General features: G+C 32.5%; 3 protein-coding genes across 3 annotated transcripts in view; all 3 read right to left on the bottom strand.

The window, feature by feature from the left end:
- LOC110280615 (disease resistance protein RPP13) overlaps nt 1-1,074 on the bottom strand; it is a 5,259-nt gene extending 4,185 nt beyond the window's left edge. The window contains exon 1 of the mRNA XM_021141744.2: nt 474-1,074. Coding sequence (XP_020997403.2) covers nt 474-1,021 — 548 coding nt within the window. The 5' untranslated portion in view covers nt 1,022-1,074. The remainder of the gene's footprint in view (nt 1-473) is intronic.
- A 2,096-nt stretch (nt 1,075-3,170) lies between these two features.
- LOC107486434 (putative disease resistance RPP13-like protein 3) lies at nt 3,171-6,701 on the bottom strand (the record flags this gene model as incomplete). The annotated part of the gene is made up of 2 exons (XM_021141300.2): nt 6,035-6,701; nt 3,171-5,832 (listed from the first exon to the last, which is right to left on the bottom strand). Coding segments are annotated over exons 1-2 (3,210 nt in total), but the record flags the coding sequence as incomplete, so codon positions are not given.
- A 4,511-nt stretch (nt 6,702-11,212) lies between these two features.
- On the bottom strand, nt 11,213-14,428 carry LOC110280614 (disease resistance protein RPP13-like). The gene is made up of 3 exons (XM_052260747.1): nt 14,350-14,428; nt 11,358-13,540; nt 11,213-11,284 (listed from the first exon to the last, which is right to left on the bottom strand). Exons 1-3 carry the CDS (start codon nt 14,426-14,428, stop codon nt 11,213-11,215), a joined length of 2,334 nt encoding a protein of 777 aa, XP_052116707.1.
- Nucleotides 14,429-14,775: the final 347 nt, after the last annotated feature.

Below are 14,775 nucleotides of genomic sequence, written 5' to 3'. Positions count from 1 at the left end.
GTAAAAGAAAATAATATATCTATATATTAATATTTTAATATATAAATTTTACAATCATCTTTTTATATATAATTTTGATAAAAAACATAAACTGTAATCGATGAATATGCAATATATAATTAAAAGTTTATTATATATAAACTATAATTTATTTATATAAAATTATTTATTATGTTCATATTATTTGAATTAACTTATAAACTTATTTTTAGTCCTAAATTTGTAGCCACCATCAATTAATTAGTTAGTTAATTAAAAATGAGAAATATTGAGATATTTTTTAAGTAATATTAGACAAATTTTTATTAAAATTGTTTTATTTATTTTAAATTATAAATTTTAAATCATAAATTTTAATATCAAACTCTGAATTATAAATCATAAACCTCAGATTTTTCAAAAAACAGAAATGTTTAAAATAAAAAATAACTAATATTAATTAACTAAATTGATTTAAAAAACAAAAAACTCACTCTTGATGCTTCTCTTGAATGTGTTGTCCGCTTAGCCCGCAAACGGTAGATAAAGCCAACTTCCACGCTTCCGCCTTGTCTTTGCCTTCTCTCTTTTCATGTTTCTCCATGGCTTCCTTAGATTTGGTGTTAATCTGATATCTCACTTCTGCGGGCGTCACGTGATAAAAAACTGGGAAAACCGGGCGTTTTGTTCCATTGTTGGAGTACTTGAGCATCTGTTCTAGTTCCAGGAGGCACCATGAGGAAGATACATAGTTTTCACTCATCACAACAATATGAATCCTAGATCTTTTAATGGCTTCCATCAGAGTAGGTTTAATTTCGTCACCTAGTTCCAGACCCGGATCATCCCTGAACACTTCCAGTTTTTTTACATCGGCCAGTCCATGATAGAGATAATCTGTGAATAAGAACCTTGTGTCCTCGCCTCTAAAGTTCAGAAAAACATCGTACATGCCTCCTTCTGATGAGGATGACGTCGCCCACAACCACGGGGCCGGCGACAAAGACGACGAGGATGCGCCAGCTTTTCCATCATCGGCCATGATGTGGTATCAACAATGAATTGAAGGAAGCTAAGGAAGCAGGTGAAGTTGAATTATAACTCAGTGTATAGCATATAGCATATGCTGCCAAGTTTCTTGGTCAATGATGATATAGTTGGTGGTGACATTCGAATATACTAATGTTACGGATCCAAGTTTTTTTTTTTAATCAACTTCAATCAAGTTAATCTAACATAACAAAAATTAGTTATGATTTATATTATTTTAAATTTTATTATTTAATTTAATTAAATTTAATTTATAAAAAAACTTAGATGTATAGAATTACTTATTATTTATTTGCTAGATGCAGTACTATGATGAATGAATGATATATATAGATTTGTTATAAAAAGACCTTGGCGATAAAAAATTGCATTATTGGACTCTTGTAAACAAACAAGAAACAAAAAACTCACTTTTTAATGTCCTCGTTAGTTGACCGCATAATTATATATGGGTAACAATGATATTTGTGTACAAAGTTTTAATTTTCTTAAATAAAAAAACAAAATTATTTCTATCTAGATGTTGTATTCTAATATAGAAAAAAAGAAAAACGTGTCAGGCAGCAGGTCATCCTGTTAAGTTGATAGAACATATATAATAGGATAATTATTAATTAGAGAGAGAGAGAGAGGGAGTAAGTAGCTATTTCAGTGTTAGTTAATTAGTACTAGTAATGCAAAAGATAGTATAAGGAATAGGGATGACATACACTATTGTCATAAAAAAATTTGAATAATCAAATTCTGTAAATCTTGATTCGGTAGGAGGTTTTTTCTCTTTTACTTGAAATATCAAAGGAAATTGTTCTTAATTCTCAAGTCATAATTCATCTTTTTTCTTATCCAGAATACTCAATGTTTCTAACTTGTCAAGTGTAGGTAACAAGTTTGTGGTAAAGCTAAGGCGTACCCTGAGGTACCTTAGGTGGAGCAACTTCTTGATATTTTCCTAATTCAATTGATTTACAAAATAAAAATCAAGTAACTCCTAATTCAGCCCATCCCAAAATTTTGAATGTCATTTGTTAGTTTAGATAATTTGATATAAGGTAAAATATGATTTAATCCAATAGATCGGAGTTATTTTTAGATGGTTTATGGCTGTGGCAAATGAGTCTATGTTATGCTGGAATTTAATCGAGTCTGAGCTTATTATGTTCAGCTCTTTATATAGGAAATAAGAAATACGATTATGTATCAAGCTTTGAAATTTAGTTCGTACGTATTTGCAGTGCTTTGAAATTTAGTGGTTTAATACTTTTGATTTGATCTGTTTTGACAAATTGAAATTACAAAGTTTGAAATTTAGTGTAATGGCTCACATTCAGTACTGATATCTGTCATTGTCCTAATACAGAGCAATGTTTTTTGGGGTAAAGAAAAACTGATATATATCAAAGTAGACATATGATGGAGTGATTTGGAATCTTAGCCATGATCAAGGATTTAACGATATACACTAACAATATGAATTCATCTCATTTATTTATAACATAATGTCATTCAAACCTTCAACAGAACATGCACAACGTAAACGCGAATGTGTTTGAGGAATTACAATACCAAAATAGTACAAAAAAGTGTCACTCAAAATAAAAACAAGCACTTTATTCAAATAAAAGAAAGAAAAGAAAAACAGTGCAATCACAGTCCATTACAATACAATGAGGCTGCAGGGCCACATGTAATGATATGTATTATGGAGGAGAGTTATGCACAAATAAAATGAATGATTCACCTTATTAGCAAAAGCATAAAAAAGAAGTTGCATGAAAAAGGTAATCAGGCAGCATAAATCATATATATGCCTGTGCTTATGAGTCTCAGTGGAATAAATAAAGGTGAATGCTATGATGTCTAACACTTTGTACCTAAATTACTAAAAGAAATAAATAAATTATATTTAATAAATTTTACATGATTTGTTTTTTATTTTAAACATTTTATTTTTTACTTTAAAAGGGAAGTTAGGTAATTTAGGCACCATAACAAAGGTATCATAGAACTCACCATATACCTGCTTTTGGGACAGAAGCAGTGACATTGACTTTCAATGCCTCAGAGTAATCAATCAATCAATCATTATCACATCATCGTAGTCGCCGTCGTCGTCGTCTCTCCTCCTCCTCCTCCTCCTCCTCCTCCTCCTCATCATCATCATCATCATCATCATCATCATCATCATCATCAGGTTCAATAAAATGCAAGTCAAATTCACGGGAAAGCATTCGTTCAGGAAGGGACTGCAACGTCAAGCCAGGGCACTTACGAAAGACAGCACGTCGAAGTCTAGACATCGCACCAACTTCTAATGTAACACTTGAGACACGCACATATAACATGATTAACACTTGAAGCTGCGGAAAGCTCCCAGCCCCACCACAATTAAGGACCTCTCGGGCACATTTTACTTCTTGAAATTTTAAAACTCGAAGGCTGCAAATCCGTCCCAAAGCATTCATGTCTTGGTCTTTCAAATCATCACCCCAACACAAGACAATCTGGGTAAGATTTGACGGAAATATAATTTTACATAATGCAATTTCTCCGATGACCTGAAACTTAAGTTTCAGTTTACGTAGCTTGCTTAGGCGGTGCAGGCTCCTCAAGTTTTCGTCTAATAATAGACATTCGTGTTTACTTATCACTAAACCCAGTGTTCTCAAGTTGGGAAAGTAGCCATTGTTGAGTAAGAGCCCTAGTTGTGAATCTGCATAAACATTACACAGGGTTTGGAAATTCTGCATTCTCTCTTTTACCCTTTCATCTACCAATAAATGCACAGTACTGTGGCTATGAAAATGTCTCATTTGCTTGAACCCCTTATCAACACTTATTTCCCCTTCCTTCCAACTGAACAGTTCTTGCATTATTTGTAAACGCAGAAGCTTAAATAACGGATGTGAGGCAGCAAAATGTCCAAAATTCGTTTTCAAGAACTTGAGGCTTTTCAACCTCTCCAAGTACTTAGCATTCCTTTCAGTTGTAAACCTACTGATTCCATTCACATGTAGCACATTAAGTGGGCAATCTTCTGGAATATGATTTAACCACCCGCTGTAATATCCATAAATGAACAAGGAACAAGTGCTTGAATGATTACATGTTACCGAACATGCATAGGATCCTTCGCTCCAGGAAAAGGACAACCTGCGAGCATTGTTACTGTTATCAGGGTTGTTGTTACTCACCAATATGCACACTTCCCGGATGAGATCGTGGATCTGACATGTTTTCACGCCTTTGCCATCACTCCTCCTCTTGGCCACTTGTACCAAGTTACGATCCACTAGCTCCTTCAAGTATTGCTCACCAATATCTTCAGGTTCTATCAATCTTCTTCCAGTTTGGATTGGCTTTATGAAGTCTTCTGATATCCATAGTTGGATTAAGTCTCTCACCCGAATCTCTACATCTTCAGGAAACACCCCAAGATATAGGAAGCATGGCTTCATTTTCTCAGACAGATCATCGTAGCTAAGCTTCAATATCTCCATCATCTTCTTACCTTTCTTGTCTTCAGCAACAGACCAGTAAGGGAGCAGGTTCTTGATTTCTTCCCATGCATCCTCTGATCTCTCCTTCTTCGCGACAATCCCGGCTGTGGTTTTGATAGCCAATGGTAAACCTTTGCATCTTTCGAAAGCAATTGATCTTCCAATAAGCTCTAAAGGAGGAGGACACTCTTCTCTGCCAAACACCTCATTGCGAAACATTTCCCAACTTTGATCTTCATATAAGAAGTGTAGTTGGTGGTGAGGCTCCTTTGACCTTGCATAATTCGCCATTTGATCATTACGAGTAGTTACTAGTATCATGCTGCCATTCTTGTTATCCGGTAAAGGACCCTTTAGCTTGTTCCATACGTCTTCTTCCCAGAGATCGTCAAGCACTACCAAATACTTTTTCCCATTCAAACGGTTTCTCACCATATCTTTCAACTTCTCTTCATCTGCATTTTCATATTCAGCTTCGGGTACCTTCAAAGACTTGAGAAGGTTTTTGAAAACTTCCATTGACATGCACTCTCTGGAAACGGTTGCCCATGCGCGGCAAGGAAATAGCTCTCTGGCCTCATCGCTATTGTAGACCATTCTGGCAAGAGTAGTCTTTCCCGATCCACCCATGCCAACAATGGAAACAACATTCCTCCCGTTTGAATCTTCTTCCTTCAGTTGATTAATAACATCGATGAATTCTTTCACAAATCCCACTACCTTCTCCTTCACAATCTTTTCCTCCACCAATTCACCTTCACGTATGCAATGTTTCTCAAGCTTAAAACCATCCATCACAGCAGGACAATCCTGAAAGAGATTTCTGTTTTCTGTTGCTATGAGGATCCTACTACCACCACCAAACCAATCACTTATTCCCATTCCCACTATCAACTTCAAATGCTCTTCACTATCAACCCCTTCCAGAACCAGAAGCATCTTTTTATGCTTCAACTCATGCATGGTCTTCACATCCATATCAGAAACAAGCTCCTTTTGGAAAATTTCCAAGCGATTGTCATTGGTGGTTTTCCTTAGAAGTTCACTAACATCAACAAGAAAACCTGCTGCTTGGAACTTATATTTGATCTTATAGTATAGCTCAAAAGCAAATGTTGTTATGTAACTTTTGCCTATTTTAGGATCTTCATAAATTCCCACCACACCAACAGTATCACAAGATTCAAGGTTCAAAAGTGATTCAACCACTCCAAATTGAGAATCAAATCTATTTAATTGTTGTCTGATCTCTAGAAGTTTTGCAGAGACTTGTTCAGCAATCTTGCCTATGACCCCTGTTTCATAACTACAAATCATAACACACAATATTAATATCTTTTGATACGTAATTATTATTTTAGAAAAAAATATGTCTACCAACTAATTAATAAAGAAAATAAACTTTATCATGATTCATTGTAAACTTAACTTGTCCTCCCAATCTTTATTAATTAAGATGATTAAAAATTATGAGTTCAATTAATTAGGCAATTCATTAAGTAACTCACTGATCTCCCTTGTCAACAATGTGTTGTCCACTTAACCCGCAAACTGTAGATAAAGCCAACTTCCACGCTTCCGCCTTGTCTTTGCCTTGTCTCTCTTCATGTTTTCCCATGGCTTCCTTAGATTTGGTGCTACTCTGATGTCTCACTTCTGCGGGCTTCACGTGATAAAAAACTGGAAAAACGGGACGTTTTGTTCCATTGTTGGAGTACTTGAGCATCTGCTCTAGTTCCAGGAGGCACCATGAGGAAGATACATAGTTTTCACTCATCACAACAATATGAATCCTAGATCTTTTAATGGCTTCCATCAGAGTATGTTTAATTGCGTCACCTAGTTCCAGACCCGGATCATCCCTGAATACTTGGAGTTTTTTTACATCGGCCAGGCCATGATAGAGATAATCTGTGAATAAGAACCTTGTGTCCTCGCCTCTAAAGTTCAGAAAAACATCATACATGCCTCCTTCTGATGATAAGGATGACGTCGCCCACAACCACGGTGCCAGCGACGAGGAAGACGCCGCCCCAGACGCTCCATCATCGGCCATGATGTGGTATACAACAATTGAAATCAAAGAAGCAGTGAAGCAGTGCGGATATGAATAATGAAGGAAGGAGGTAAAGCATATGCTGCCAAGTTTCGTGGTCAATGATGAAATAGTTGGTGAATTGATTCTTGAATGACTGATACATATATTGTTATAAAAAGACCTTGGTCATGACAATTCTTTCACCACCAATTTTATTATACCAACTACTATATTATTAAACTCTTCATATTAGACTTAACCAATCTTAACTTGTCCTTCAGCATTGCCAAGTCATAAGTCCAGCAGACCAGCATGATGCTCACTCATCCATAGACAACGATTCTTATGATTAAAGAATAGAGAGGTGTAATCAAGGTGGAGCTATATATCAGCTATGGCCATGGTCCCCTCTAATTTTGTAATTTTCCTCTTTCAATTCAAGTAAATGGAATTGTGTTCTTAGTTCATTTTAAGTCATAATTCATCTTTTTCCTCATCCTCAACTAATATAAAGGCATATATACCTCGTGATACTTTTTATGTTCCTCTTGATTAAGTAATGATAAGGAGAAATTTTGTTTATTTGACTAAAGTTTTAACATCCTTCAAATACTTCTGGGTACATATGCTTCGTGGCCAAGGGACTGAAGTTTGACGCAGAACTTTTTGATTGTTAATTTATAGTAGGCAACATCCAACACCTCCACTCCTTCTGGTTGGTTTGCAATTAAGTGCCTTATGTAGCCTTCAAGGAGTTCATAGCTATAGACAAAATTCATCTCTAAATTTTTATTTTAACTCATTGTTTTTTTACTTTTTCTCTAACAATTCTATAGAAAATAATAATGAACCAATTCTTAGACAACAAGGCAATATGGTTTTTGTCACATTTGGCATTAGATCAGTTGATAATATGCAGCATATTCTGTGATATAGTCTATGATGGAGTGACCCTAAATCTTAACTATATGATCCGGGATTTAAATGCGTATGCTTAGATTGGTAAAATTTTTACTTTTTAAAATTAGCATATAAAAGTTAATTTTTAAAATATGATTTTTTAAAAGTTGTAACATTTATTTTTGGTAAATCAAATTAAAAATAGTTTTCAATAAACACAAAACAACAATTGTGCTTAGTAAAATAGCTTTTAAAATTTAAAAATACTATAATAGACATAAATACGAGCATTAAATTTGAAAATTAGTTAATATATGAGATAATATTAGACATTTAAATTTTAAAAAGTACAAATTAACTTTAAAAAATTCTATTTTAGGTGTTTTTAAAAGTACCTCAATCTTTTAAAAGTTACAAACACAAATACATAATCTTTTTGATTTATTAAACACAATAAAAAATTTAAACTTTTAAAAATTCAAAAAATCTTACCAAATCAATAATTTACTTGTCACAAGACAATAATCTTACTATTATATCAAGGCTCAAATAACTCACTATATGTAAATAGACTATATTAGATGGTAACATTTATTAATAATATATTAAAAACGGAGCACAAAATAGTTTTTAGATGTATTATTAACTTGGGTTAATGTTCAAATTAGTCCCCAAAAGATTGCACGATCGTCAATTTTGTTCCCAAAAAAAATTTTTAATTAAATTAATCTTCAAAAGATTAGACATCAATCACGTTTATTTTTCTGTTAATGGGTTCAAAAATTTCGTTAACAACAGTACAGATGGACCGTTAAGTAACACCTAAATTCATCCAAAAACGACGTCGTATAATAAAAAAGGCTATTACTAAAGTAACTCTTCCATTCCCCTTTTCCCTTTCACTTTCACTTACACTTTTTCCCAAATTAATAATACATCTAAGATTTATCAAATCAACCCGTGATGTACTTGTCACAAGACAATAATCTTACTATTATATCAAGGCTCAAATAACTCACTATATGTAAATACACTATATCAGATGGTAACATTTATTAATAATATATTAAAAACGGAGCACAAAATAGTTTTTAGATATATTATTAACTTTCTAACTTTTTAAATTATACCACGTCAGTTTAAATGATTAATTGACATAATTTGAATACAATTTTTTATCTTTACATTATGTCTTAAGATTTTTCATTGTATTTTTTTCTCATAATAATCTATTTTTACATAATATTATAAAATCTATTTTAATCTTAACTTTTTATATTCTCTTACACTTTATTTTTATATAGATTATATTATTACTTTTAATATTAATGTTAATTCTTTTTAATAAGTATAAATTTAATTAAAAAATAATTTTTTCTCTCTTTTTTTTTGTACTCATCACTTATTCTTACATTTAATATATAAACATTCACTTCACACATTTTCTTTATCTCCTCTCACATAATCTCATATATATATCTTTCTCTTTCTCCTTCTCTCTCTCAATTCTTGTTAATTTTTTGCACAACTAAAATTTTATTAATGACCATAATTTTTTTTTAATTTGCTAAAGGCATGTATTAGGTGATTGTATGATTGTATTCATTAGTTTTTTCTATTTCTCTATGAAATTATATTCATGAGTTATATAGTCTTTGTCACTTATACATCACTTCTTTTTCCTTTCAACAATTTATATTTTTTAATATCATTTAGTTGTAATAATTCTTAAAAATAAAATTAAAAAATTAAATGTCATTTTTAATTATCAAAAATATTAATAATATTCATACTTATATTTTATCTAATAATTTTATCATTGTACTATAGTATTTAAATATAACCTAAATAAAAGAGAACACAAGGTAGTTTCACAATCATTTTTAGATATTTGATTTTACTCTATATTATCATATAAGATTTTTTTCTCTAGATGGCATAATCTTGTATCTTTACATTATATCATAGGATTCTCATGGTCCTTTTATCTCATCATAATAACCTATCTTTCTATAATATTATAGGATTCTTTTTTAACTTTTAACTTTTCATATTTTTTTACCCTTTAATTTTATGTAGGTTAAACTATTATTTTTAATATTAATGTTAATTCTTTTTATAAGTATAAATTTAATTAAAATCTAATTTCTTCTCCTCTCCTTTCATATTCATCACTTATTCTTATATTTATTATATAAATCAACATTCACTTTACATATTTTTTTTATCTTTTCTTACATAATTTTATACCTTTTTCTCTTTCTCCCTCTCAATTCTTACTAATTTTTTACACAATTAGAATTTAGTTGATAACCGTAATTGTTGAGTTTGAAAACAAATATTAAAAATAATGATCAAATATTATTAAAATATTAGTTAAATATTTATTAAAATATTATCAATTATTTATTTGATAAATTTGATTTAGTGTGCAGCTGATGAATAAAAAATAATTATATGAGAGCAGGAGATGAATAAACTTTAATTGAATATTTTATTACTTACAGTCTAATTTATGTATAATTTTATGTTTTATAATTATTAAATTTTGAATTAATTTTTTTATTTTAAATTATCATTTATCATCAATCGTTATAAAATTTAAATTAATTTTTATATGCTACTAGACAAAATTTTAAACTTCTTAATCAATTAAATTTAATTTATATTATTATTTAATTAAATTACAAAATAAAATTAAGTATAATTATTATCTATATTTAAATAGTATATTTTTTTATATATCTTTTTTGTTAAATAATAATATTATTGAATCATATATAAATGGTCAAATTAAATAACTATATTGTACAATATTTTTTATAAATTAATTTTTAAATTATATTATATAATATAATTTAGCTCTCCGGAAAGTCTTCATCTAGTTTATAATGAAAACATGAAAGGAATAATTGCATGCCATTCCAGCCATCCTTCTCAAGCAGAATATTATGTTCATCACAATGAGCTACAATACAAACGTACTTAAGGAATTATACAATATTGGAAGGTACAACTCATATAAGTAGCAAAGAGTATAACAAAATAAAGTACCAAGAAAGAAAAGAAGCAGTGTCATTCAGAAAGAACCACCAGTTATTACTGGCTTGGTTCATTCTCCAGTAGATCAATGATTATGAATACATATATATATATATTACATGAACACACACCATTACAACAATACCAAGCTTATTGAAAACAGAATCACAAGTAAAAAAGTACAAAATAATGCTTCCTCGACATGATCAGATGGAGTAGTTCTGCACAATATCATCAATGCATGTTAGAATGACTCACTTAGTTATCAAAATCACCAAAACAAATGAAAGATCAGAACTAACTAATAAAAGATATACCAGCATTATTAGAATGAGGCGAATTACAAGATAGGCAACAATAATAATTGATATGGCCATAGTCATGACGAATCAAGCTAAGCTTTGTTATTTACCTATTCACTGGAAATTATTGAGCTGATGAATTTAATTCAATAAATATGTGGTTTGGCAACTAGTTTATATAACATACCTCAGCTATGACGATGTTGGAGTTCTCCTGAGCTCATACTTGTTGGAGGCATTATCAGCTTCTTCCCAAATATCATCATGCAGATGCCGTAAGTTACTCAAGGACAACAGCCGTTCAGGAATCTCCCTCAAATGACCGCAATGAGAGATGACTACGCGTTGAAGACAAGGCATCACACCTTCTTTTAGGCTAATACATTCGAGATTGACCATATCTATCATGAACACTTGAAGCTTCGGAAAACTCCCAGCATCACCACAATCAAGAGTTTTTGTGCATGCTCCCTGATCTAATTTTAAAATTTGGAGATTGTCAATCCGTCCTAAAGCAGTCATGTCATTGGAGTTGAAACCAAAAGCTACCACCAAAGTAATCTTGGTAAGCTTTGACACAAATTCAAATGTGTCAATTGGAAGTGCTGGCAAATGAATGTGCTTCGTGTGATCAAACTTTAATTTCAGGTTGTGTAGATTACTTAGGCCACGCAGCCTCCTTAGTTCTTCAGTCCTACCTCCTCCTTGCTTGTCCTCTGGATACAATACCAAACCCAATGTTTTCAAGTTGGGAAAGCAGCCATTTTCGATGAGGGTTGCTAGTACTGAATCAGCACGCACATAACATAGGCTTTGGAGATTCTGTAATATGTCTCTTGATCCTTCTCTGTCTAGTTGTAGCTGCACACACCCTTGAGAACGAAGATGTCTCATCTGCTTAAACTCACCAATTCTTATGGGTACCTCAGGTGGGCCATCTATTTTCAAGTACATTAGGTGGATCAACTCCTCCAAATCCATACTAGGTGCTCTACCACCAAATATGTCAACATATAGCACATTAACTGATTGTGTGTTATCCAGAATACCACTTGACCAATCAAAATCTATTGCACAAACAAATAAGGAACAAATGCTCGTCGACTGATTAGATTTTGCTGAACAAACATATGATCTAGCGTTGCCAGTAAAGGATAATCTACGAGAATTAATATTGCTCTTTGTATTGTCATCATCTTCCTTGTTGCTCTCTGAGATGCACAGATCTCGAAAGAGATCGTGGATCCGAAATGTTTTCACGCCTTCCCCATCACTCCTCCTCCTCCTTGCCACTTCCACCAAGTTACGATCCACTAACTCCTTCAGGTATTCCTCACCAATATCTTCAGGCTGTGGTGGTGCCTTTGATGTTCCGGTTTCTCTTACCTGTATGAAGCCTTCTGTAATCCATAGTCTGATTATCTCCCTCACCTTTATCGGGTAATCTTCCAGAAATACCCCAAGATATAAAAAGCATGGCTTCAATTTCTTAGGTAAATCGTCATAGCTCATCTTCAATATCTTCTTCATCCTGTCGATATCATCATCATCGCACCAATGAGGAATTAATTTCTCAATACTTTCCCACTCTGTTTTTGATCTCTTCCTCTTTTTGACAACCCCTGCTATGGTTACGATAGCCAATGGCAAACCCTTGCAACTTTTGGCAATTGATTTACCAATAGACTCTAAATCAGAAGGACACTCTTCTCTACCAAACACCTCGCTACGGAACAATTCCCAACTTTCTTCTTCATCCAAAGGGCCAAGTTGATGGTGAGGTTCCTTTGACATTGCATGGTTTGCCACCCTATCATTTCGCGTAGTCATCAATATCCTGCTCCCATTATTCTTTTCTGGGAGAAGATGCTCCAACTTGTTCCACGCCTGAGTGTTCCACACATCATCCAGCACTATCAAATACTTCCCGCTTTGCCCATTCAAACATTCTCTCACCTTTTTCTTCAACTCCTCTTTACTTAATTTTTCATATTTCGATTTTGGTACCTTCAAAGACTTGAGAAGGTTTCTGTAAACTTCCTTTTCAATGCACTGTTTGGAAACAGTTGCCCATGCACGGCAAGGGAATACCTTCGTCACCTCATCGCTGTCATAGATCATTCGGGCAAGAGTAGTCTTGCCCGACCCGCCCATGCCGACAATTGAAACAACACTCCTCCCATTTGAATCTTCTTCCTTCAGTTGATTAATTACATCGATGAATTCTTTCACAAATCCCACTACCTTCTTCTCCTTCACAATCTTTTCCTTCACCAATTCACCTTCACGTATGCAATGTTTCTCAAGCTTAACACCATTCATCACAGCAGGACAATCCTCAAACAGATTTCTGTTTTCTGTTGCTATGAGGATCCTACTACCACCACCAAACCAATCACTTACTCCCATTTCCACTAGCAACTTCAAATGCTGTTCACTATCAACCCTTTCCAGAACCAGAAGCACCCTCTTACGTTGCAACTCCTGCATGGTTTCCACACCCATATCAGAAAGAAGCTCCTTGTGGAGATTTTCCAAGCCATTAGCGGTGTTTACCCTTAACTGTTTACTAACATCAACAAGAAAACTTGCCGCTCTGAACTTGTATTTGATCTTATAGTATAGCTCAAAAGCAAATCTTGTTATGTAACTTTTGGCTATTTTAGGATCTTCATAAATTCCCACCACACCAACATTATCAGAAGATTCAAGGTTCAAAAGTGATTCAACCACTTTTTATTGAGAAACAAATCTATTCAATTGTTGCCTGATCTCTAGAATTTTTGCTGAGACTTGTTCAGCAATCTTGCCTACGACCTCTGTTTCATGACTGCAAATCATAACACACAATATTAATATCTTTGTACGTAATTATTATTGGAAAAGTATAGAGGAGCTATAACGGTTTAAAAAAAATTAAATTTAAAATAAAAAATTAGATTCTTAATTAATTAAATAATTATTATTATCAGATTTTTATATTTGAAAACATTAGGATTAACATCTAAATCACTACGTACGATTAATCTTCACATATTGTATATTTTGTACTCTACTTCCTCAACAGCGTCGATTTTTCCTGCAACTGTCGTAATCATAGTTGTCAGAATCAAAGCGGTGATCGAATCAGTATGTTCATTGATTTATGATTTAACCAATAAATTATTATTAGTTGAATCGAAACCGATCTCACATAAATAAAAGATAAAAAATAATAAAAAATTAGAATTAAAATTTAAAATACATCTCTTCACTAACATTTTACAAAGAATCAAGTCTCAAATTCTAAAAATAATTCATATAAAAAAAACATAAAATTTATCCGTACTACCACATTTGTATCTTAATTTGATACAATAAGAGTAACAGTTAATTTACAAAGTCTATCGTCTAACTATAATATCAGTAAATTTTAATACTAGTATCAAAACAAATAACTTTAATCATAATACCAGCATTGAAATAGATAAAGCGGATTAATACATTTTTAGTAAAATTTATATTTATATTAATAATGAATCATAATTAAAATATAATTAACTGGATGGCACCTTATGGCCATGGAAATTCACGGTGTCGCGGCAGTACCAACATTTTCTCGACAAGACTATGCCGCACATACTTCGCTGTTGGATTGGTTCCTTGGTTATCTTTTATATCTACATTTTATGCGCATACTTGATCCAAAACTTCTACATCATCTTCTACGGCCTCGGAATCTACATGCTCAACCTCCTCAACGACTTCCTTTTCCCATAGGTTCCATCCCTTTGTTCGCCGCTTCTCTGAGTTCAAGTTCTAGTATTCAATTATAGCTAGTTTAGGATTATCATTTTAGTTGATACGAGGATGGTTATTTTAATTTTTATGTGGATGGTTATTTGATTGGATTGGATTTAGTTATATACAATTAAAATATGTTAGATGTTCAATTCATTAGATATGCGGATAATTATTTTTATTCTTA

This window comes from Arachis duranensis, chromosome 4, assembly GCF_000817695.3.
Source record: "Arachis duranensis cultivar V14167 chromosome 4, aradu.V14167.gnm2.J7QH, whole genome shotgun sequence".
Taxonomy (NCBI): domain Eukaryota; kingdom Viridiplantae; phylum Streptophyta; class Magnoliopsida; order Fabales; family Fabaceae; genus Arachis; species Arachis duranensis.
The sequence above is the reverse complement of the archived record's forward strand: the minus strand, read 5'-3'. Positions and strand labels throughout refer to the sequence as shown.